The sequence below is a fragment of the Pleurodeles waltl genome, chromosome 4_2 (assembly GCF_031143425.1).
Source record: "Pleurodeles waltl isolate 20211129_DDA chromosome 4_2, aPleWal1.hap1.20221129, whole genome shotgun sequence".
Taxonomy (NCBI): Eukaryota; Metazoa; Chordata; class Amphibia; order Caudata; family Salamandridae; genus Pleurodeles; species Pleurodeles waltl.
In genome coordinates this window covers 745007985-745032649 of record NC_090443.1, presented here as the reverse complement: position 1 = coordinate 745032649, position 24665 = coordinate 745007985, and the positions used below count along the sequence as shown (strand labels likewise).

At 44.4% G+C, this 24665-nt stretch overlaps 1 protein-coding gene across 1 annotated transcript in view; it reads left to right on the top strand.

The window, feature by feature from the left end:
* The window catches only part of PRPF38B (pre-mRNA processing factor 38B), a 66842-nt gene extending 45677 nt beyond the window's left edge, over nt 1-21165 (top strand). Inside the window, exon 6 of the mRNA XM_069232402.1 lies at nt 20134-21165. Within this exon, the coding sequence (XP_069088503.1) occupies nt 20134-20971 (838 nt within the window). The 3' untranslated portion in view covers nt 20972-21165. The remainder of the gene's footprint in view (nt 1-20133) is intronic.
* Nucleotides 21166-24665: the final 3500 nt, after the last annotated feature.

The window sequence follows — 24665 nt, the reverse complement described above, 5'->3', positions numbered from 1 at the left end:
GAGACCTTTCAAGACAAGAACTCCCATCAGTGACTATTCCAACAGATGCGTCTCACATGGGCTTCAGAGCACACACAGGCAGTTTGAGAATTCAAGGCCAGTGGAACAATGCAGATCCTAGAGATGAAGACAGTGATGCTAGTCTTGGAAGCATTTCAAACACAAGTAACTGGGAAGACCCTACTAATCCAAACAGCCAATACAACAACAATGTTCTACCTGGACAAATAAGGGGGCACAAGGTCTTTCACCCTAAGCAAACTAGCCCAAGACATATATAAGTGGGGCGATACCACAAGGGATCAACTTAAAACAGTCCACCTACTGGGGACAAGACAACATAGAGGCAGACGCACTGAGCAGACAATGCAGCTCACACGAATGGGAGATAAAACAAGAAACCCTAGAAAAAACCTTCAGGAATTGGGGCACACCAACAGTCAATCCGTTTGCATCAGCAGAAAGCCGAAAATGTCAACTCACCTCCAGGTTTCAACACCACCAGTCAGAAAGGAATGCTTTGTCCTTAAAATGGTCAGAGATTTGCCTACGCCTTTTCACCGATTTTCCCCTAATACTAAAGGTATTGGAGAAGGCCAGGCAACCAGGGACGAATATAATCCTAATAGCCCCATAGAAGGCAAGGGTAAACCTGGTTATTAAAATCCAAAAGGACAAAATCCAAAGGACAAAAGGTCAAGGTGAAGCAAGACCTGCTCACAATGCAAAAGGGGCGAGTGTTCCACCCCGTAACAAGCGGCACTCAGTCTAACAGCATGGCACCTAAATACATAGATTTCTAACACCTAAACCTTCCACCTAGGACCGTGGAAATGCTGAAGGAGGCTAAAAAGCCAACAACAAGACAATGCTATGCAACAAAATGAAAAAGGTACCTTCTATGGAGCGCAAAGAACATACCTTGGAGACAATATCTAGACAGTAAACTGTAATAACCTACCTCACACACCTGCAGGACAGTGGGAATCAAATACTCATCTTTCAAAATACACTTAGCAGCAGTTGTAGCCTACACCATGGGAGCTTTGTGTAAAAAGTTTGTTTTCATGGCACCTGTGTTTAAACTGTTCCTGTGGTGATTCCAAAGAATTGCTTCCCCAGGGAAAGCACCACCGTCAGTGTGGAGCTTTAACACAGTTGATGACAAAACCATTTGAGCTTATGCACAAAGGAGAGCTCCGGTTTACCACATTAAAAACTGCTTTTCTGATGGCATTCACATTGCTACGAAGAGTAAGCAAACTTCAAGTGCTAACAATACAGGAACCATACATGTAAATTCACAAGGACAAATCCTCAATTCTGCCTAAGGTGGTGAGCAAATTCCACATCAACTAAAGCATCCAGTTGCCAATATTCTTCAAGAATCCACATACACGACTAGAAAAGACATTACATATTCTTGATGTAATCAAAACGCTGATATGCTAACGAGAGAAACCAAACAGTTTCACCAGGGGAATCAACTGTTTGTTCCATATGCCAAGTCCAGTAAAGGGTCACCCGTCACAAAAGGAACAGTTGCACGGTGGATCGTGAAGACAATACAAACATGTGACACCTTACCTGATAAATGTCTACCTCATTGCCTTAAAGAACACTCGACAAGAAAGAAGGGTGCAACAATAGCGTTCATGGTAAATGTGCCCATAGGCACTATCTTCGCAGCTGCAACATGGACATCCCCACACACGTTCACCAAGCATTATTGTGTGGACATACAAATGCATAAGGAAGCTCAAGTTGGACAGAAGGCACTACAGCACCTGTTTGCAAGCTCATCATTTCACCTGAACCAACCCAAGGAAGGGGAAACTGCTGCATAACCAACTGCACAGCATGTTAGTCCAGAAAAGGATTCATGCCTCAAAACAAAATGGTTACTTACCAGTAGGAGTAGTTTTGCAGCCTGAAGAGTTTTCTGGATTGACATATGACCCACCCACCTCTCTTAAAATTAGAACAAGACAAACAGGTGGGGAAAAGGTCCTATATAAAGAAACTGTTTATTTAACAAACGGAAAAAAGAAAAAGAGAAAAACAAGAATGGAAAGAATCTGAAGATGGCTACCACTCGCAGGGACTTCCGGGGTGCCGTCTGACATAACAGAAGGGACGGATGAAGCACCAAATAGTGGTCTACGATGCCCAAAAGGAGGGGGGCACAGACAATTCCTGACTCAACCACTATATGGTGAAATAATGCACAACATGTGAATCCCAAAAAATCTTCAGGCTGCAAAGCTATTCCTACTGGTAAGTAACCTTTTCGCTACTTACTTTCGGTAACAGATTATCTGGTAGAGACATATTCTAGTTGGAGATTCCTTACCGACCCACTCTGTGAACTGATTTCTAGGGTGAGGGACTTCACTTTCAGGGCCGTAGTTCTGACGCACCAGTGGTCGGTGTTCTTCATGGCTCCCTGCTCCTAACGTGGAAAGTTGTGAAAAGAAACTGACATTAGTGTGCCGAGGTGGTGTCTATTTAGGACCTTCAACATCATATATGGCGATCACAATGACGATGACTGACGCAGTGTCGACCAATTCCACCAAACAGTGTATAGGGGTACTGCATGAGAATAATCTCCAGATCCATACTAACGTCGGGTGGGGGGTGGGGGGGCAATTCTGAGGTTAGAAATCTGCAACTAGAATGTCTCTACCAGATTATTTGTTACTAAAGGTAAGTAACTTGTTTATCTTTCGTATTTCTGCATTTTAGCCATACTTCATTTCAAAGATCACAACTTAGTCTTTGAAAGTCCTAATTTAACAACTTCATCTCCTCTAGCTCGTCTACCAGTTCCACCAGTCATCTCCATAAACTCCCATATTCCCACAGCCCCCTACAAATCATCACAACGAAATGCTACTGAAATTAGAAGTTACCTCTCAGCCTCATCACATGGGGCGCTGTGATGTGGGAGCTGATGGATCCTTGAAAGAGAGCAGTTCATGTTTTACATTTCTCTATGCACTCTACTGATCAGGTTACCTTATTCCCCTCTGTTCACCTTTCACCTTGGGGTAGCCTATACAGCAGTATGGAAAGCTTATGTTGCAGTGCTTAGCTTACCTGTATATGCTATTAGTGTACAAACGGCAAGTGAAAATGCAAGATCTCCTCTCTTAAATGTTAATCTGATGTAAATTTGAAGTATATCAGGTACCCAGTATTTAGATGGGAGTATTCTGCGCTCATCACTTCAACGTAGATTCATGCAGTGTTCAGTGAAGTTTCATGAACTGCAACTATATTAAAGCTAAGATTTCCATTTTATTTATACTCTTTCACCTGCAAGAAAATGTGAACTTAACTTTTTCTCCCACTGTAATTATATGCAGACATATTTTTAAATGTCTGGATTTATTGTGTCGAAGTTGTTGGAAGTTAACGAGCTTTAATAATGGGGGGGGGGGGGGTGTATTACCATCTGAAGTACCAATGTGTTTGTGCTCAAACTACTGCTGTCGCCTATATATTCAGCCCCCAAGTGCAGATCAGTTCCCCCTAAAGCATACAAACCCATATCCATCCTATGGTTACTAGAAGTACATAAGTGAGTTTTACTTTGATATGTTATCTTTAGCCTTGCAGGCTCTTGGCTATGGACCTGGGTACCTTTCTCATGGGGCAGTCCATAAACTGACAAAGTCCCCTGCTTTGTGACTACCAGTGTGTGACAGTATTGATACACGTGATAATAGATCAAACCACGTACGTTGAAATTGGCTTGTCAGTGACCTAGCTTTCAACTTGGAAAGGTTGGCCTGGCCCTCAAGTAAGCGCAGTGGAAAACTATGCATTCTGAGAACTTGTTCCAAAAGATCCCACTGTGATGCTGGAGGGAAGCTCCAGTAAACTGTTGCAGATCATCTCCTTGAGCAGTTTTCATGGGTTTCCCAAGCACGTAGAGGATAGTTTGTTCAAAGATGGGTTACAGTGTCCTTCAGCCTACTGTGAACATCAGAGAACTGATGGAGTTTTACCTTAAAGCTGAGCATGAGTCTGTACCTTTGCAATCTCAGTTTCTCAGGTTGCGACCCTTGTCAAGGTGTTATTTTTACTGTACGTTTGGTCCGATTGACGTCTGCAAGTTGTATTTTCATAGTAACTCTTTAAACCTATCATAGTTGTTTCTAGTCTAACAGATCCAGAGAATACGTACATGAAGTGGCGGTGGAATACTTGAAGCGATCATAGAGGGCAAGTGGGTAAAATCAGCCACGTAGGGATCTATCAAAGTACGTAAGCAATTATCCGAAGAGTAGGGATTGCTCCTGATATTAGCACGAGAGGCCCCTTTTGCCATGCCAGTGTCCCCATCATTTATCGCTTTCCATGAGAGGCATCCTTTTTAGTTTTGATAGCCAAGGTCTTAGGAGTTAGCTTTGGTGTAAGAGCAAGCATCAGCAGTAGGTTCCAATACATGACTGTTGCATTTTGCATGTTGGGATTCCACTGGCAGCAGCTTCACATAGAGCGGAAAAGTAAATTGTCATTGTAATGCTGGCCACCATTTCCACAATAACAGCATTAAGAACAGTGATAACCTCCAGTCCATTTTTCCAACTCTGAATAGGATCCCTGAGCCTAGAGCTCTTGTTTTAGTGTTTTGCTCAGAATTATTTGTAGGTATGTTTTACAAACCCCTTTGTGCCCCCCCCCCCCCCCCCCCCCCCAAAAAAAAACTTCTCTGATAAAGGTAGCTCGAAATGTAAACCAATTTAATTAACCTGAAGGTCCTATTTACATTATAAGAGTAAAAAAGCACCATGACCTTTTAGGGGTCGGGGAGTCTTCCATTAAGCCTTGTACTTGGAAATGATTTTAGTGAAACTTACAATCCTGAACCAGTACTACAGTTAAGTAATTATTTGTCTTCATCTTAAGATACTCATTGATAGTCATAGAGGTTAGAAGACTAGAAAAGTAAAAAAAGTAACCATTGCTGCTGTTCGGCTTAAGGTATTGCATATGAAAAACTGAGGAAACTTTTAATACAGGGTTAAACAAAAAGGTTACATGAGCACCTTGAACAACCAGTAAGCTTTTCTGTCTCAGTCAAGACAATAGTGTCTTGTAAAAGTGTGGATTGAATTACAACGGCTGCCTTGTATGTGTCTGGAAGAGGAGTATTTCTCAGCCAACTTAAGGTGGGTGACTGCTTTTTATCTAATCGAATTGGCTCTTGGTCTCCCTGGCTGACTAGCCAATTATTAGCTAGGATGTACATGCAACAGTATAGAGAAGGACTGTTTAAATGGTTAGACCTCTGCAAACATTTTTGAGTGTAGTTGAGAGTTTTGGTTAAATTTGTATAAGGTATTTCTCTTAACTAAATAGAAACTAAGAACTCTACTGACATCTAGAGACGCAGTGAGCCTAACTTGTTGAAGTTTTATTGCTAAGATTAATCTTATGTTAACAATGAAATTCTGATAGCACTTTAAATAGGAAAGAATGATGAGTTGTCATTACTATCTCATTTACATGAAAGTCTTATAAAGTCGAGCCCTAAAAAGGATTTGATTTTGCTACCTCTGTAGGCACTAACAAAACAAAAAGCACTATTCCAAAGAAAAATGCTGCAGTGAAGCATTGTGAATATTCTCAAAGGGTGGACCCATTAATTGTGACGGCATCAAATTGAGCTTCCAAAGAGGAGAAGGTGTCCTTTTAAAAAGACATACTTTCTTCAGGCCTTCCAAAAAATCTTTGATTGGTACGAGATTTGCTCTTTTGCACCACCAAGAAAGATTGATTTGCTATCAGATGCAGAGTTTGTTGTCCCAATTGTTGTCTTTTAGACCACTGATCTTCCAGACTTTGAGAGATTGTGTAGTGTTGCGTTCGGTATAACACAAATAGCGGATGCAACGAACCCCCGTAGGAAACATGTTTGTCAGGTTGAAGGATTAAAGTCTTCAGGCGGAGTTGACATTTTCTTTCAGATTGACAACGCGCTCCCCTCTTAGCATGCACTTTGTGAAGAGTTGCCCCCCCAGATAAGGGGATGTGTAGGAAGTTGGCTCTGTATGCACTATTTCAAAGTACGGAATAGTATGCACAGAGTCCAAGGGTTCCCCTTGGAGGTAAGATAGTGGCAAAAAGAGATAATACTAATGCTCTATTTTGTGGTAGTGTGGTCGAGCAGTAGGCTTATCAAAGGAGTAGTGTTAAGCATTTGTTGTACATACACACAGGCAATAAATGAGGAACACACACTCAGACAAATCCAGCCAATAGGTTTTGTTATAGAAAAATATATTTTCTTAGTTTATTTTAAGAACCACAGGTTCAAATTTTACATGTAATATCTCATTTGAAAGGTATTGCAGGTAAGTACTTTAGGAACTTTGAATCATTTCATTAGCATGTATACTTTTTACATAAAACACAATAAGCTGTTTTAAGAGTCGACACTTAGTGCAATTTTCACAGTTCCTGGGGGAGGGAAGTTATTGTTAGTTTTAACAGGTAAGCAAGTCACTTACAGGTTTCAGTTTTTGGTCCAAGGTAGCCCACCGTTGGGGGTTCAGAGCAACCCCAAAGTTATCACACCAGCAGCTCAGGGCCGGTCAGGTGCAAAGGTCAAAGAGGTGCCCAAAACACATAGGCTTCAATGGAGAGAAGGGGGTGCCCCGGTTCCAGTCTGCCAGCAGGTAAGTACCCGCGTCTTCGGAGGGCAGACCGGGGGGGTTTTGTAGGGCACCGGGGGGACACAAGTCAGCACAAAAAGTACACCCTCAGCAGCGCGGGGGCGGCCGGGTGCAGTGTGCAAACACGCGTCGGGTTTGTAATGGTTTTCAATGAGAGACCAAGGGGTCTCTTCAGCGATGCAGGCAGGCAAGGGGGGGGCTCCTCTGGGTAGCCACCACCTGGGCAAGGGAGAGGGCCTCCTGGGGGTCACTCCTGCACAGGAGTTCCGTTCCTTTAGGTGCTGGGGGCTGCGGGTGCAGGGTCTTTTCCAGCCGTCGGGAAATGGAGTTCAGGCAGTCGCGGTCAGGGGGAGCCTGGGGATTCCTTCTGCAGGTGTCGCTGTGGGGGCTCAGGGGGGACAACTTTGGTTACTCACAGTTGTAGAGTCGCCGGAGGGTCCTCCCTGAAGCGTTGTTTCTCCACCAGTCGAGTCGGGGTTGCCGGGTGCAGTGTTGCAAGTCTCACGCTTCTTGCGGGGAGTTGCAGGGGTCTTTAAATCTGCTCCTTGAAACAAAGTTGCAGTTCTTTTGGAGCAGTGCCGCTGTCCTCGGGAGTTTCTAGTCTTTCTTGAAGCAGGGCAGTCCTCAGAGGATTCAGAGGTCGCTGGTCCCTTGGAAAGCGTCGCTGGAGCAGGTTTCTTTTGGAAGGCAGGAGACAGGCCGGTAGGACTGGGGCCAAAGCAGTTGGTGTCTTCTGTTCTTCCTCTGCAGGGGTTTTTCAGCTCAGCAGTCGTCTTCTTCTTCAGGTGAGTTGCAGGAATCTAAATCTTTAGGTTCAGGGAAGCCCTTAAATACTAAATTTAAGGGCGTGTTTAGGTCTGGGGGGTTAGTAGCCAATGGCTACTAGCCCTGAGGGTGGGTACACCCTCTTTGTGCCTCCTCCCAAGGGGAGGGGGTCACATCCCTAATCCTATTGGGGGAATCCTCCATCTGCAAGATGGAGGATTTCTAAAAGTTAGTCACTTCAGCTCAGGACACCTTAGGGGCTGTCCTGACTGGCCAGTGACTCCTCCTTGTTGTTTTCTTTGTTTCCTCCGGTCTTGCCGCCAAAAGTGGGGGCCGTGGCCAGAGGGGGCGGGCAGCCCCACTAGCTGGAGTGTCCTGCGGTGCTGTGACAAAGGGGTGAGCCTTTGAGGCTCACCGCCAGGTGTTTCAGCTCCTGCCTGGGGGAGGTGTTAGCATCTCCACCCAGTGCAGGCTTTGTTACTGGCCTCAGAGTGACAAAGGCACTCTCCCCATGGGGCCAGCAACATGTCTCGGTTGTGGCAGGCTGCTGGAACCAGTCAGCCTACACAGATAGTCGGTTAAGGTTTCAGGGGGCACCTCTAAGGTGCCCTCTGTGGTGTATTTTACAATAAAATGTACACTGGCATCAGTGTGCATTTATTGTGCTGAGAAGTTTGATACCAAACTTCCCAGTTTTCAGTGTAGCCATTATGGTGCTGTGGAGTTCGTGTAAAACAGACTCCCAGACCATATACTCTTATGGCTACCCTGCACTTACAATGTCTAAGGTATTGCTTAGACACTGTAGGGGCACAGTGCTCATGCACTGGTGCCCTCACCTATGGTATAGTGCACCCTGCCTTAGGGCTGTAAGGCCTACTAGAGGGGTGACTTATCTATACCGGCATAGGCAGTGAGAGGCTGGCATGGCACCCTGAGGGGGGTGCCATGTCGACTTACTCGTTTTGTTCTCACCAGCACATACAAGCTGGCAAGCAGTGTGTCTGTGCTGAGTGAGGGGTCTCCAGGGTGGCATAAGACATGCTGCAGCCCTTCGAGACCTTCCTTGGCATCAGGGCCCTTGGTACCAGGGGTACCACTTACAAGGGACTTATCTGGATGCCAGGGTGTGCCAATTGTGGAATCAAAAGTACAGGTTAAGGAAAGAACACTGGTGCTGGGGCCTGGTTAGCAGGCCTCCGCACACTTTCAATTCAAAACATAGCATCAGCAAAGGCAAAAAGTCAGGGGGTAACCATGCCAAGGAGGCATTTCCTTACACAACCCCCCCCCAAACGAAAGAGGATGAGACTAACCTTTCCCAAGGGAGTCTTCATTTTCTAAGTGGAAGAACCTGGAAAGGCCATCTGCATTGGCATGGCCAGTCCCAGGTCTGTGTTCCACTATAAAGTCCATTCCCTGTAGGGAGATGGACCACCTCAACAGTTTTGGATTTTCACCTTTCATTTGCATCAGCCATCTGAGAGGTCTGTGGTCAGTTTGAACTAGGAAGTGAGTACCAAAGAGGTATGGTCTCAGCTTCTTCAGGGACCAAACCACAGCAAAGGCCTCCCTCTCAATGGCACTCCAACGCTGCTCCCTGGGGAGTAACCTCCTGCTAATGAAAGCAACAGGCTGGTCAAGGCCATCATCATTTGTTTGGGACAAAACTGCCCCTATCCCATGTTCAGAGGCATCTGTCTGCACAATTAATTGCTTGGAGTAATCTGGAGCTTTTAGAACTGGTGCTGTGCACATAGCTTGCTTCAGGGTGTCAAAGGCCTGTTGGCATTCTACAGTCCAGTTTACCTTCTTGGGCATTTTCTTGGAGGTGAGTTCTGTGAGGGCTGTCACAATGGATCCATATCCCTTCACAAACCTCCTATAATACCCAGTCAAGCCAAGGAATGCCCTGACTTGAGTCTGGGTTTTTGGAGCTGCCCAGTCCAGAATAGTCTGGATCTTTAGGCTGGAGTGGCTGAACTTGGCCTCCACCTACAAGGTGTCCCAAGTAAACCACAGTTCCCTGCCCTATCTGGCATTTGGATGCCTTGATAGAGAGGCCTGCAGATTGCAGAGCCTTCAAAACCTTCTTCAGGTGGACCAGGTGATCCTGCCAGGTGGAACTAAAGACAGCAATATCATCAAGATAAGCTGCACTAAAGGATTCCAACCCAGCGAGGACTTGATTCACCAACCTTTGAAAGGTGGCAGGGGCATTATTTAAACCAAAGGGCATAACAGTGAACTGATAATGCCCATCAGGTGTGGAGAATGCTGTCTTTTCTTTTGCTCCAGGGGCCATTTTTATTTGCCAGTACCCTGCTGTTAAGTCAAAGGTACTTAAGAATTTGGCTGCCCCTAATTTGTCTATCAGCTCATCAGCTCTAGGAATGGGATGGGCATCTGTCTTGGTGACAGAATTAAGGCCTCTGTAGTCCACACAAAACCTAATCTCTCTCTTTCCTTCTTTTGTGTGAGGTTTGGGGACTAAGACCACTGGGCTAGCCCAGGGGCTGTCAAGAGTACTCAATTACTCCCAATTCCAGCATCTTGTGGACTTCCACCTTGATGCTTTCCTTAACTTGGTCAGACTGTCTGAATATTTTGTTTTTGACAGGCATGCTGTCTCCTGTGTCCACATCATGGGTACACAGGTGTGTCTGACCAGGGGTTAGGGAAAAGAGTTCAGCAAACTGCTGTAGGACCTTCCTACAGTCAGACTGCTGTTGGCTAGAGAGGGTGTCTGAATAGATCACTCCATCCACTGAGCCATCTTTAGGGTCTGATGAGAGGAGATCAGGGAGAGTCTCACTCTCAGCTTCCTGGTCCTCATCTGTTACCATCAACAGATTTACATCAGCCCTGTCATGGAAGAGCTTAAGGCGGTTCACATGGATCACCCTCTTGGGGCTCCTGCTTGTGCCCAGGTCCACCAGGTAGGTGACCTGACTCTTCCTCTCTAGTACTGGGTAAGGGCCACTCCATTTGTCCTGAAGTGCCCTGGGAGCCACAGGCTCCAGAACCCAGACTTTCTGCCCTGGTTGAAATTCAACCAGTGCAGCCTTTTGGTCATACCACAACTTCTGGAGTTGTTGGTTGGCCTCAAGGTTTTTACTTGCCTTTTCCATGTACTCTGCCATCCTTGAGCGAAGGCCAAGTACATAGTCCACTATGTCTTGTTAGGCTCATGAAGAGGTCTCTCCCAGCCTTCTTTACCAAGAGCAAGTGGTCCCCTTACAGGGTGGCCAAACAGAAGCTCAAAGGGTGAGAATCCTACTCCCTTCTGAGGCACCTCTCTGTAAGCGAAAAGGAGACATGGCAGGAGGACATCCCATCTCCTTTTGAGTTTTTCTGGGAGACCCATGATCATGCCCTTTAATGTCTTGTTGAATCTCTCAACAAGGCCATTAGTTTGTGGATGATATGGTGTAGTGAACTTATAAGTCACTCCACACTCATTCCACATGTGTTTTAGGTATGCTGACATGAAGTTGGTACCTCTGTCAGACACCACCTCCTTAGGGAAGCCCACTCTGGTAAAGATACCAATGAGGGCCTTGGCTACTGCAGGGGCAGTAGTCGACCTAAGGGGAATAGCTTCAGGATACCTAGTAGCATGATCCACTACTACTAGGATTTCCTGAGGCTGTGGGAGGTTCTAGTGGACCAACTATGTCCACACCCACTCTTTCAAAGGGGACCCCCACCACTGGAAGTGGAATGAGGGGGCCTTTGGATGCCCACCTGTCTTACCACTGGCTTGACAGGTGGGACAGGAGAGGCAAAACTCCTTAACCTTCTGGGACATATTGGGCCAGTAGAAGTGGTTGACTAACCTCTCCCACGTCTTGGTTTGTCCCAAATGCCCAGCAAAGGGAATATCATGGGCTAAGGTCAGAATAAACTCTCTGAAATCCGGAGGCACTACCACTCTCCTAGTGGCACCAGGTTTGGGATCTCTTGCCTCAGTGTACAGGAGTCCATCTTCCCAATAGACCCTATGTGTTCCATTTTTCTTGCCTTTGGACTCTTCAGCAGCTTGCTGCCTAAGGCCTTCAAGAGAGGGACAGGTTTCTTGTCCCTTACACAACTCTTCCCTTGAGGGTCCCCCTGGGCCTAAGAGCTCAACCTGATAAGGTTCCAGCTCCATGGGCTCAGTTCCCTCAGAGGGCAGAACTTCTTCCTGAGAAGAGAGGTTCTCTTTTTCTTGTTGTGTTGCAGCTGGTTTCCCAGCTGACTTTCCTTTTCTCTTGGTAGGCTGGGCCTTTCTTCCAGACTCCAGCTCTACTTTTTCACCCTGTGCCTTGCACTGTGCCCTTGTCTTGACACACACCAGTTCAGGGATACCCAGCATGGCTGCATGGGTTTTCAGTTCTACCTTAGCCCATGCTGAGGACTCCAGGTCATTTCCAAGCAAACAGTCTACTGGGATATTTGAGGAGACCACCACGTGTTTCAGGCCATTGACCCCTCCCCACTCTAAAGTTACCATAGCCATGGGATGTACTTTAGTCTGATTGTCAGCGTTGGTGACTGGATAAGTTTGTCCAGCCAGGTATTGGCCAGGGGAAACCAGTTTCTCTGTCGCCATAGTGACACTGGCACCTGTATCCCTCAGGCCCTCTACACTTGTCCCAATAATTAAGAGCTGCTGCCTGTATTTTTGCATGTTAGGGGGCCAGGCAGCCAGTGTGGCTAAATCCACCCCACCCTCAGAGACTAATGTAGCTTCAGTGTGACACCTGATTTGCTCTGGGCACACTGTTGATCCCACTTGGAGACTGGCCATTCCAGTTTTAGCTGGATTGGAGTTAGAAGTGGTATCTTTCTTGGGACATGCCTTGTCTCCAGTTTGGTGTCCAGACTGACTACAGCTACGACACCAGGCCTTTTTGGGATCAAAGTTTTTACCCTTGTACCCAGAATTGTTTTGTGAAGAGGCTCTGGGCCCACCCTCCTGTGCAGGTTTTTGGGGGCCTGTAGAAGACTCTTTACTATTTTTGTTTTTGGCTGTCTCACCACCTTTCCCCTGGGGAGGTTTTGTGACCCCTTTCTTTTGGTCACCCCCTGTGGAACTTTTGGACACCCTAGTCTTGACCCAATGGTCCGCCTTCTTTCCCAATTCTTGGGGAGAAATTGGTCCTAGGTCCACCAGATGCTGATGCAGTTTGTCATTGAAACAATTACTTAACAGGTGTTCTTTCACAAATAAATTGTACAGCCCATCATAATTACTTACACCACTGCCTTGAATCCAACCATCTAGTGTTTTTACTGAGTAGTCTACAAAGTCAACCCAGGTCTGGCTCGAGGATTTTTGAGCCCCCCTGAATCTAATCCTATACTCCTCAGTGGAGAATCCAAAGCCCTCAATCAGGGTACCCTTCATGAGGTCATAAGATTCTGCATCTTTTCCAGAGAGTGTGAGGAGTCTATCCCTACACTTTCCTGTGAACATTTCCCAAAGGAGAGCACCCCAGTGAGATCTGTTCACTTTTCTGGTTACACAAGCCCTCTCAAAAGCTGTGAACCATTTGGTGATGTCATCACCATCTTCATATTTAGTTACAATCCCTTTAGGGATTTTCAACATGTCAGGAGAATCTCTGACCCTATTTATGTTGCTGCCACCATTGATGGGTCCTAGGCCCATCTCTTGTCTTTCCCTTTCTATGGCTAGGATCTGTCTTTCCAAAGCCAATCTTTTGGCCATCCTGGCTAACTGGATGTCCTCTTCACTTGAGTTATCCTCAGTGATTTCAGAGAGGTTGGTCTCTCCTGTGAGGGAACCAGCATCTCGGACTATTATTTGTGGAGTCAGGGTTTGAGAGGCCCTGTTCTCCCTAGATAAGACTGGTGGGGGGGAATCACCCTCCAAGTCACTATCATCATCCTCTGAGTTGCCATCCTCAGAGGGGTTGGCTCTTTCAAACTCTGCCAACAGCTCCTGGAGCTGTAGTTTGGAAGGTCTGGAGCCCATTGCTATTTTCTTTACTTTACAGAGTGACCTTAGCTCCCTCATCTTAAGATGGAGGTAAGGTGTGGTGTCGAGTTCCACCACATTCATATCTGTACTAGACATGTTTCTAAAAGTTGGAATACTTTTTAAGAATCTAAAACTAGTTCTAGGTTCTAATTCAAACTTTTACAAAACGTTTAAACTCTAAAAGAAATGCTAAACAGGATCTAACACAAGGCCCTAGCAGGTCTTTTAAGAATTTAGAAAAATTTCAAATTGCAAAAAATCAATTTCTAATGACAATTTTTGGAATTTGTCGTGTGATTAGGTATTGGCTGAGTAGTCCAGCAAATGCAAAGTCTTGTACCCCACCGCTGATCCACCAATGTAGGAAGTTGGCTCTGTATGCACTATTTCAAAGTATGGAATAGTATGCACAGAGTCCAAGGGTTCCCCTTAGAGGTAAGATAGTGGCAAAAAGAGATAATACTAATGCTCTATTTTGTGGTAGTGTGGTCGAGCAGTAGGCTTATCAAAGGAGTAGTGTTAAGCATTTGTTGTACATACACACAGGCAATAAATGAGGAACACACACTCGGAGACAAATCCAGCCAATAGGTTTTGTTATAGAAAAATATATTTTCTTAGTTTATTTTAAGAACCACAGGTTCAAATTTTACATGTAATATCTCATTTGAAAGGTATTGCAGGTAAGTACTTTAGGAACTTTGAATCATTTCATTAGCATGTATACTTTTTACATAAAACACAATAAGCTGTTTTAAAAGTGGACACAGTGCAATTTTCACAGTTCCTGGGGGAGGTAAGTTATTGTTAGTTTTAACAGGTAAGCAAGTCACTTACAGGTTTCAGTTTTTGGTCCAAGGTAGCCCACCGTTGGGGGTTCAGAGCAACCCCAAAGTTATCACACCAGCAGCTCAGGGCCGGTGAGGTGCTAAGGTCAAAGAGGTGCCCAAAACACATAGACTTCAATGGAGAGAAGGGGGTGCCCCGGTTCCAGTCTGCCAGCAGGTAAGTACCCGCGTCTTCGGAGGGCAGACCAGGGGGGTTTTGTAGGGCACCGGGGGGGACACAAGTCAGCACAAAAAGTACACCCTCAGCAGCGCGGGGGCGGCCGGGTGCAGTGTGCAAACACACGTCGGATTTGTAATGGTTTTCAATGAGAGACCAAGGGGTCTCTTCAGCGATGCAGGCAAGGGGGGGGGCTCCTCGGGGTAGCCACCACCTGGGCAAGGGAGAGGGCCTCCTGGGGGGTCACTCCTGCACAGGAGTTCCGTTCCTTTAGGTGCTGGGGGCTGCGGGTGCAGGGTCTTTTCCAGCCGTCGGGAAATGGAGTTCAGGCAGTCGCGGTCAGGGGGAGCCTGGGGATTCCCTCTGCAGGCGTCGCTGTGGGGGCTCAGGGGGGACAACTTTGGTTACTCACAGTCGTAGAGTCGCCGGAGGGTCCTCCCTGAAGCGTTGTTTCTCCACCAGTCGAGTCGGGGTCGCCGGGTGCAGTGTTGCAAGTCTCACGCTTCTTGCGGGGAGTTGCAGGGGTCTTTAAATCTGCTCCTTGAAACAAAGTTGCAGTTCTTTTGGAGCAGTGCCGCTGTCCTCGGGAGTTTCTAGTCTTTCTTGAAGCAGGGCAGTCCTCGGAGGATTCAGAGGTCGCTGGTCCCTTGGAAAGCGTCGCTGGAGCAGGTTTCTTTTGGAAGGCAGGAGACAGGCCGGTAGGACTGGGGCCAAAGCAGTTGGTGTCTTCTGTTCTTCCTCTGCAGGGGTTTTTCAGCTCAGCAGTCTTCTTCTTCAGGTGAGGTGCAGGAATCTAAATCTTTAGGTTCAGGGAAGCCCTTAAATACTAAATTTAAGGGCGTGTTTAGGTCTGGGGGGTTAGTAGCCAATGGCTACTAGCCCTGAGGGTGGGTACACCCTCTTTGTGCCTCCTCCCAAGGGGAGGGGGTCACATCCCTAATCCTATTGGGGGAATCCTCCATCTGCAAGATGGAGGATTTCTAAAAGTTAGTCACTTCAGCTCAGGACACCTTAGGGGCTGCCCTGACTGGCCAGTGACTCCTCCTTGTTGTTTTCTTTGTTTCCTCCGGTCTTGCCGCCAAAAGTGGGGGCCGTGGCCGGAGGGGGCGGGCAACTCCACTAGCTGCAGTGTCCTGCGGTGCTGGGACAAAGGGGTGAGCCTTTGAGGCTCACCGCCAGGTGTTACAGCTCCTGCCTGGGGGAGGTGTTAGCATCTCCACCCAGTGCAGGCTTTGTTACTGGCCTCAGAGTGACAAAGGCACTCTCCCCATGGGGCCAGCAACATGTCTCGGTTGTGGCAGGCTGCTGGAACCAGTCAGCCTACACAGATAGTCGGTTAAGGTTTCAGGGGGCACCTCTAAGGTGCCCTCTGTGGTGTATTTTACAATAAAATGTACACTGGCATCAGTGTGCATTTATTGTGCTGAGAAGTTTGATACCAAACTTCCCAGTTTTCAGTGTAGCCATTATGGTGCTGTGGAGTTCGTGTAAAACAGACTCCCAGACCATATACTCTTATGGCTACCCTGCACTTACAATGTCTAAGGTATTGCTTAGACACTGTAGGGGCACAGTGCTCATGCACTGGTGCCCTCACCTATGGTATAGTGCACCCTGCCTTAGGGCTGTAAGGCCTACTAGAGGGGTGACTTATCTATACCGGCATAGGCAGTGAGAGGCTGGCATGGCACCCTGAGGGGGGTGCCATGTCGACTTACTCGTTTTGTTCTCACCAGCACATACAAGCTGGCAAGCAGTGTGTCTGTGCTGAGTGAGGGGTCTCCAGGGTGGCATAAGACATGCTGCAGCCCTTAGAGACCTTCCTTGGCATCAGGGCCCTTGGTACCAGGGGTACCACTTACAAGGGACTTATCTGGATGCCAGGGTGTGCCAATTGTGGAATCAAAAGTACAGGTTAGGGAAAGAACACTGGTGCTGGGGCCTGGTTAGCAGGCCTCCGCACACTTTCAATTCAAAACATAGCATCAGCAAAGGCAAAAAGTCAGGGGGTAACCATGCTAAGGAGGCATTTCCTTACAGGATGTCTTCGGTTTTTGGATGTTTGTCTGTAGATATAGGCTTAGTAATAAGACTTAGTTGTTCAAAAATCCTGTCCCACTTTTCAGGAGCTATGAGCCCTTATCAACCAACTGTCCAGGTAAGGGTATATTAATATTCCTTGATGTCAAAGGTGGGCTGTGGCTGCTGTCATGCATTTCAAAAACCTCTGAAGGCCAGATTTCAGAACCACAAGAAATATTGCATGTTAGTAGTCTCATGATCCTGTTATAAATCTCATGTATTTTCTATTATTCTTTGCCATCAGAACATGAATGCGTGTGTTAGATCTACAAGATATCTACTTTTAATCCCCTTGTCTTGGGTGATGAAAAATTTGATGGAGAACTAGCAGACAAGATAATTCACGTTTGTTCACCTTGTTGGCCGTATGTAAATCCAATATTGTTCTGAATTTCCTCTTTGACCTTTTTCTGAACCAGCAAACATCTTGCGTAAAAAAACACTCTCCCGATGAAGGGCAGAGACTAGTTCTTATTGTGTGCTTCTTTAGCAGAACAGAGTTGTTTCTTCTCAGGCTGGCTAGTTGAAATATCAGTGTTGGATGTGGTTAAATAAGTGGTGGAGCTCCTTGAACCACAGAGTAGCCACCTTTTACACCACTTAGCATTAGCACCCCGTGTCTTGTGATTCCCACTTTTCTATGTGTAAAGATAACACCACCACTGCTGGCGTGGCAGGCAGATGTAGGGCTAGTCATTGACAGCTGTTATGTGGTGGTCAGCCTGAGGTGTTAGCTTGTAATATAGCTCATATATTTTAAGCCTTCTGCTTTGCTAGGGCTGTGTCTTGTCCTGCGTCTGTTGTTGACGCTTATGCTTCATATTGTGCCAGTAATGAGATTGCATCCTCCAAGGTTGGTAATTGATGTTCTTATGCCTGTAATACAACCTGAAGAATGCTTCCGCTCTGACACAGCAGTAAAGTTCTCCACCTCATTTTTCACCTTCACCGTTTCATGTTCAGTGAAATGACCCCAAACAATGATGCGTAGTAGAATCTGAGGTAAAGAATCTTGAGCTGTGCATTAGGTGTCATGGCAGCGAGGCATAACCAAGATAAACGTCACAGGCAGATTCCATGGCACGAATCCGATTATGCTAACTCTCCCAAATCCGCAGCCATTCTAATCACCTGGTTTCACATGCACTCTTCGTGTACCATCTCTTCAAAGACCTGCCTGGTGATCTGGTGCTACAGGCAGTCTTAAATTTAGAAAATATTGTTGGTCTTAGATCTTTAAAGGGAGCTCAGCTTCACCAGGACATTTTGGACTAGTCCCCGCTACTGATATCACCACATGCAGCATGAGAATTATTTTAAGCTTCAAATGTTTTACTTCAATAAATATTCCTACGATGCATAAAAAAGACTACTAGCAAATACCCATTTCTTTAGGTAGCCAAATGCACAATAATGATATCCAAAATCACGACTGACCTATGGTGCCAGACTACTTAATTTTCTTAATAATTCATCTGAAATACAGTCAGGTATGACGCTTGGGGAATTGCCTGTCGCATAAGTTACGACTGCAGCATGCCATAGTATTTTCTGTTTCTGAAGGAGAGGAGAGAGTTATTGTTCTATGTGGACCCAAAGGTTATCCTTTGCCCTTTACCGTGGCAAGAGGCCTTTGAAACTCAAACCACCTTGAAGTATAATTAAGACATATTTCAGTACCTTGCCCAAAGATTTGCATAATGTGCCCTGCAGAAGAAAGCCTCTCTGGAGACTTTGCAATTGAGAGTTTCCTGCAAAGGACTACAGCCATGTTTTAACGTATGTATCCACAGGAAGTGTTCTATGTACTCAAAGAATTGTATCAAATTTACAGCATAATTGTGTGTTCTGCCTACAAGTCAACTCCTACGTATTCTGGCTCTCCCTATGTAGTAGTCTGTAAGCGAGCTGAAAACATTATTACAGGGATCAGTAAAATACCTATATGAGTTGTTTTCTTTGGAACCTTGCTGTACTGCGATTAAGTTTATAGTACCTAGATGTTTTTCATAAGCTCACTTTTATGAACGTTGTCGTGGCCGAGTGAACAGGAGGAGTCGGTGCTGCTTGTTGGTATTGCTTAAACAATTGCTTTCAAAACTTTCTGCGAAGGGCAGAGGGCAGTCTAATACATAAGCGTTTGCACATCTAACAACAAGCATACATACTAACTTTCCATCATTGGCTTTCAAGGTAGAATAGATATCCGGTATAGGAAATAGTGGTACATAATCTGAAAATTTAAAACCTCTATTCTTAGGTGATTGTTATGTGATCTCACACCATATTTAAACATATTTTCGTTTCCTAAACTTCTCAGTATAAAAGGAATAGAAGGTGTATTTGCTAAACAATCAAGATTTTTTACTCTTAGAAGTATGTATGACAGATCGATTCAAGGCTGTTAAATTGCAGGGGGCCCTGGCTGCTTACTTAACCGATCTGGTTGTGCTCCTCCTTGAGCATAAACAGTTCTTGGCACAACTGTTTTCACTCTTTAAGATGTCATTCTAACACAGATATGTTGTAATTCATAGCTATTTTGTTAACAAATAATCTTAGCATGTGTCCCTCCGCCATATTAGACCAGGGGGGCATCTAAAGGCCAAAAGCAGTTCCAAGAGCCACATTTAAAAACCTCTTGATACAGTTGCTAAGTATTGATTCCCATGTCACTCTTAAATCTGCATATAATACTTTGAAATCATAGAGCTCATTTAGTGGATTCTTTAGCTTCTAGGCATTGAGCTCCATAATCCAAAAAGGCCCAAAATGTAACTAGTACCTCTGATGCAAGTATGTACCTAATTTTCAGTGAATCACAGTGTTCTTTCCACCTTACGTTTAATATCAAATGTCTCGGATACTTGTATACATTCTCTTTTTTTTTTTTTTTTTTTTTTTTTTTTTTTGGGTAACTTGTTGGTAGGCCAGTGGAAAGCCTTTAAGGCCTCCACTTGTGTATCTTCTGGTCTTTGGCTGGAGAATTCTAGCCCAGTCTTTGGCTGGAGAATGGTCTGATTTTATTCAAATAACTATTGCTTGCCCCTCGTAATAAAACCCTTGCAACCGTTTGAAAAATCTGTTTGTCAAATTTAACAGAATGTGTGACACGTGATGTTCCAGCTTCACCCTCTTACTTTTGCTACCAGAGCAAATGAAGCATCATTTTAAAGCCATGTCTGTTGCTTAATATGTATTGCTTCAAGAGTGGCTGGGCTTGTGCTGTCTCGGTTTCCTATTTCTAGGTTATGGTGGGCTGGTGTAGCACGTGCAGTTGTTTTTGGTGCATGTATGGGGGGGGAGATACTGGATGCATGGATTAACTAGGTACCCACTAATGGTTTAAAGTAACAGCATCTCTATTATTGCCTGTGACTTGTCTTTATAACCGGTGGTGAAGGGTTAAGTACCGAGTCTTCTGGAAGTAGTATTTCTTGATCGTTGAGTCGAAGAGAATGTAGGTTTTTCCTTTTTTAATCCAACGTATGTTACGCTAGGAAATGTGAAATGAATAGCTATGATTATAGCTGTGTCTTTTTCGTGCATATTCTAAATGCATCCCACGGCTTCTGAATTTCTTCATTCTGTTTGGTGTCATAGGTCTCCGAAAAGGTCTTCAAGTCCTAAGAGGTCCCCAAGAAAATCACGAAGTAGGAGTCGCCATCGCGAAGGACATGGATGGTCCACTACCTTTGATAAAGAACTAGAGCGAGAGCGAGAACGGCAGCGAGCAGAGCGTGAATCGAAAGACAAGCCGAACTCTCGCAGTGCTGAACGTGGGTTGGACCGCAAGCGGAGCCGAAGCAGAGAGAGACACAGAAGTCGCAGCCGTAGCCATGAGCGAAAGTTCGATCGCCGTGATAAGGAGAAAGAAAACGAAAGAAGCAGGCGGAGAGAGCGTGATTATGAGAAGGGAAGTGAGCGAGACAGAGATGCAGAAAAACCTCGAGAGCATGAAAGGTCAAAAGAGAAGAAAAGTAAAAGTGAAGAGAGACGACATAAGGATGAGAAAGATGACAGGAAGCATCGAGATGACAAAAAGGATGCGAAAAGAGAAAGAAGACACAGTAGGAGTAGAAGCCGAGATAGAAAGCATAGGAGCAGAAGCCCAAGTAAGAATGTTAGTAGGCGTAGCAGAAGCAGAAGCAAAGACAAATCAAGTAAGCATAAAAATGGCAATAGAGAGAGGTCTAAACACAGTAGGAGCGGAAGTAGGGGCAGAACTGACACTTTTGAGAAGTCCCGGAAACGTGAACACAGTGAGAGCAAAGATAGGTCTCATAAGCGGAGTAGAAGCAAGGATCGGTCCCACAAACGGGATCACAGTGATGGCAAGGACCATTCAAACAAGCATGATCGCAGGAGGAGTCGGAGTCCCGAAAGAGGAAGCCAAGAAAAGCAGCATAGACACAAAGACGAGACTTTGACTGCTCACTAATGGATCACATTGAATCCCTACATTTTTGATTGCGACCTTCATAATTCCATCCTTGCCCTTCCACATGAAATCGAGTTTTTTGCAGTAGTTAGCACTCATAGCCTGCAGATTTTCAATTCAGATTTTGTGTAGGGAAGTGCCTTTGTAATTCCTTTTAATGCATTGTTCATTAAAACCAAACTATTTTAGTTAAATTGGTGGTGAGACAGCCGTTCTTGCATTTTTATTGTTAAGATGTTTTTGGAAATGTACATATTATTGAAATGTTTTAATTACCCTGGCTGTTGCCACATTTCATTTTTTTATGACGTTGTAAACGCCGTCAGTTCTACTGTTTGTGTATGTGGGTTCCTCGGAAACATTGGCATGACTGTGCTTGGCATATTAATGTACAGGGTTTTGCATTTTGGGGCAGCTGCGATTCTTTTGTACAGCTTGAGGATTTATATGCACAGAGTTTACATGGAAGCTGCTGAGCTGAATGTACATGTCTCCGTTCGTTGTGTAATGAATCGGTTAAAGACACGTGCTACATCCCGACATATTTAGTGTCTAACTATTTTAAGAGGAGCGCGCTGCATGGATTGTTGTAAAATATAAAATGGTATCGATGACTCCTTAGCATTTTTACATTTATGTTCCCTAGCGTTGACTGGCAAAACATTTTGGTTAAGCAAAGGAAGATGAGCAAAAAATCCCAAACAGCAATTGCTGTGATTTTTCTTCTTTTTTTTTATGCCCCTATAATAGTCTGTATGTACTAAGATGTATATTTTAAATTGAGGAAAGACTCAAACAACATTTTGTTCCTTAGCGGAATGACTAGTTCATAAGTGCTGCACTACTGTATTATACCTGTGGAAAGTTTGGAGACATCATACAGTGTAGGTGTAGCATTGCGGTAAAAGATTGTAATAATGGCACAAAAGTATATATAAAAAAAGTATTTTATGACCACTTACTTTATTGAAGCGGCAGTGGCCTCCCTGATTGCCAGCACCAACCAGTTCAGTTGTGGTGTCTACAGTGTTCGTCCTGACCGGATGACCTAATCAAAACAACCAAATGTGCTAATCTTAATCTATCACATTATGTAGGTTCCACTTTAAGGATGCTGAAAATGTATCTATTAAAGTAATGGATTGTTTCCACGCACCCTCATTTTCTTTAGTACTTGTTTGTTTTATTATCCGAACTCTACTTGAAGACTCAAATGGACATAATGGCTTCTTTGTTCATGAGGCACTATGGATTTGTACGACAGTAAACGGATCGTCATTCTGTCCAGCAAGTTGCAATCAATTGAAGTTGGGCATGGGGTTGGCTTTGTTTGAGGCGTTGGAGTATAGACTAATGTTTCACTTTTGCTGTTCATTAAAAGCACCAACTGTACAAAGAACTATCCTCCAACAAAGAAAGCATGAATAATGTATATGCCTGGATTTTTCTCACACTTCTTTTAAGGCTAATGAGCAATTGAACTGATTTACTGATTGGAGAGGGTCTTACGTTCAATATGTGAATGCGGGTTCAATTTCCAATGTTCAGAAGTAATGAATCGCATCAGGTGTGTAGTTGTGGAATATGAATATTATTCGTATGAAGTCGGTTCTTAGCGAAGGATGCACTTCAGGGGCCTACATATCCCGTACAGTTTTTTTTCCTTATGTTACACATAGGTGTATTTTTCATTGACTTATACGATTGAACTTTCTAAAACATTTAGCATTCTATAGGGACTCACAAAGTACTGTGCTCTAACTTTTGCTTACATTTACTTTATTCTTGTTGCTACGCGTTCTACCTTGAACCATAACTTGATTTTCTTTGGTATGTGTTGTTCAATGGTATTTAAAGCAGGTAATTTTTTTTGGTTACATAGACATTTCAGACACAAGTTTCCTAGTTGTGCTGTTCATTGAATTTTCAAACTCCTTGATTGAAATGACTTAAGCTACCTTGTTCCACTTACAGGGCATCTTACTTTGTCAACTTGTAGAAACTCCCCAGCGGGTTTGAACTCTTTGCCCAATATATTGAATGTGTAGTGATGTATTTTTTTTGCCTGAGCTGGGGGCAGTTTGTGTCCTACTGAGTGCAAGAAATAGAGCTGCCAAAGCAACACTTGTTATCCTTCTTATAAAAGACAGTTCCACCTACTGGGCCAAACCAAATTTTCTTTGCGGTTGGGAAGCTACATACCTCTTGTTGTTCGACTTTTCAATTTGTTTATTAAAACAGTAATTTATTTTTACTGAACCCAAACTGTTGTTGAGTTAATGCATCTATTTAAAGAACTTTGAGACCAAAGCTATTTTGAAATTCTTTCCTTGGTAGCTGCTTTTGTACCTGTAGTGTGTTTTTTTTGTTTGTTTGTTTTTTGCATTCATTTTCGGGTGTATGATGTGATTCCTCTATTAGCTACAAACCAGGTACTGAAAATATGCATCGGCCGACCCCTATAATGTTTGTCGTTTTTGTGTGTAGAGTCACGTGCTCTTAATACTTCTATCATCTGGTGACTGTTTTGTAATACTGTAGCTCATCGTGTTCTTCGAAACTCGCATTGCCAAGTCACAGTTTGGTTGTATGTCTGTTATTGTGCCTTATTTATTGGGCATGGTTAGGATAAGAATACCTATCAATCACAACAGTTGAAAAGTCTAAAAGGGGCATCGGTTCAATCACTGAAGTATTGTCATCTTGGCATTTCATCCTATTTTACTCGAGTACAGTCATGTTTTTAAAGCTGCAGTACTTCTAACTGTTCACCCGATTGAACTGCGCTAAACACTGTAATCTGCCATTGCTGCATATAGGCTCTTATGCTTTAGAAACTGTCTTGGTTCTAAGCGAACCGTTTTGTGACAGATATACATGACTTTTTGTTGTCATGTTTGTTTGAAATGTTTATACACATTATTCTGAGTGCACTCTGAAAGCAGCTAGCCCTATCGTTAGATTAGCAGGTTTGGGTTAAGTTTCCATGGGGGTCAGCACAGATCCCGGAGCCCATTTGTTAAAAATGCACAGAGTAGTACTGTGATGTATTTCAGGACTAAAACCCATTTGTCCTTGTGACATTTTATATAATATAGGGAAGATGCCTCTTTCCAGCTGTCTTAGTCTGTCAATGGGAATGCTAGGTTACTTTATAAGTGTAAGTAACCCACTACTTAACATGTTGTAGTTGTTATAAAAGAGAGCTTTGTAAGTTCTCCAAGAAAGAATGTTATCTAATGGAAAGAGGTGGGGATTTTGCTGAGGCCACCTTTGTGTATTCCTGTCGGTGTTTTTTTTTTTTTCCATTAAATTATGAACCTTTCCTGTAACACTCTTTAGCCCCATCAGATGCTATGTTGTATTTTTGCATTTCTGTAGTTTTCTCCTGCCTCATGCTGGAGCCTCAGAGCTTTCCATAGCGGGCTGAACAGATAGTTATTCAATCCTGTAGTGTCTGCATGGAAAGAATAATATTTATAATGTCATCTATATGTGAGATTTGATAATGGTGTGAGGCTTATAGAGTACGTGTCGGACTTGGTGCAGCTGCACATGGAGGTACTAAATACGTGACATTGTGTCTGCTTACACAAACCAGTTAAGATTGTAGTTTGATACTCACTTGAGCTTTGCTATTTAGGGGAGAAAAAAAAACAGGTTTTATTTTCCGATAGCTAGGTTTCTTTTGATG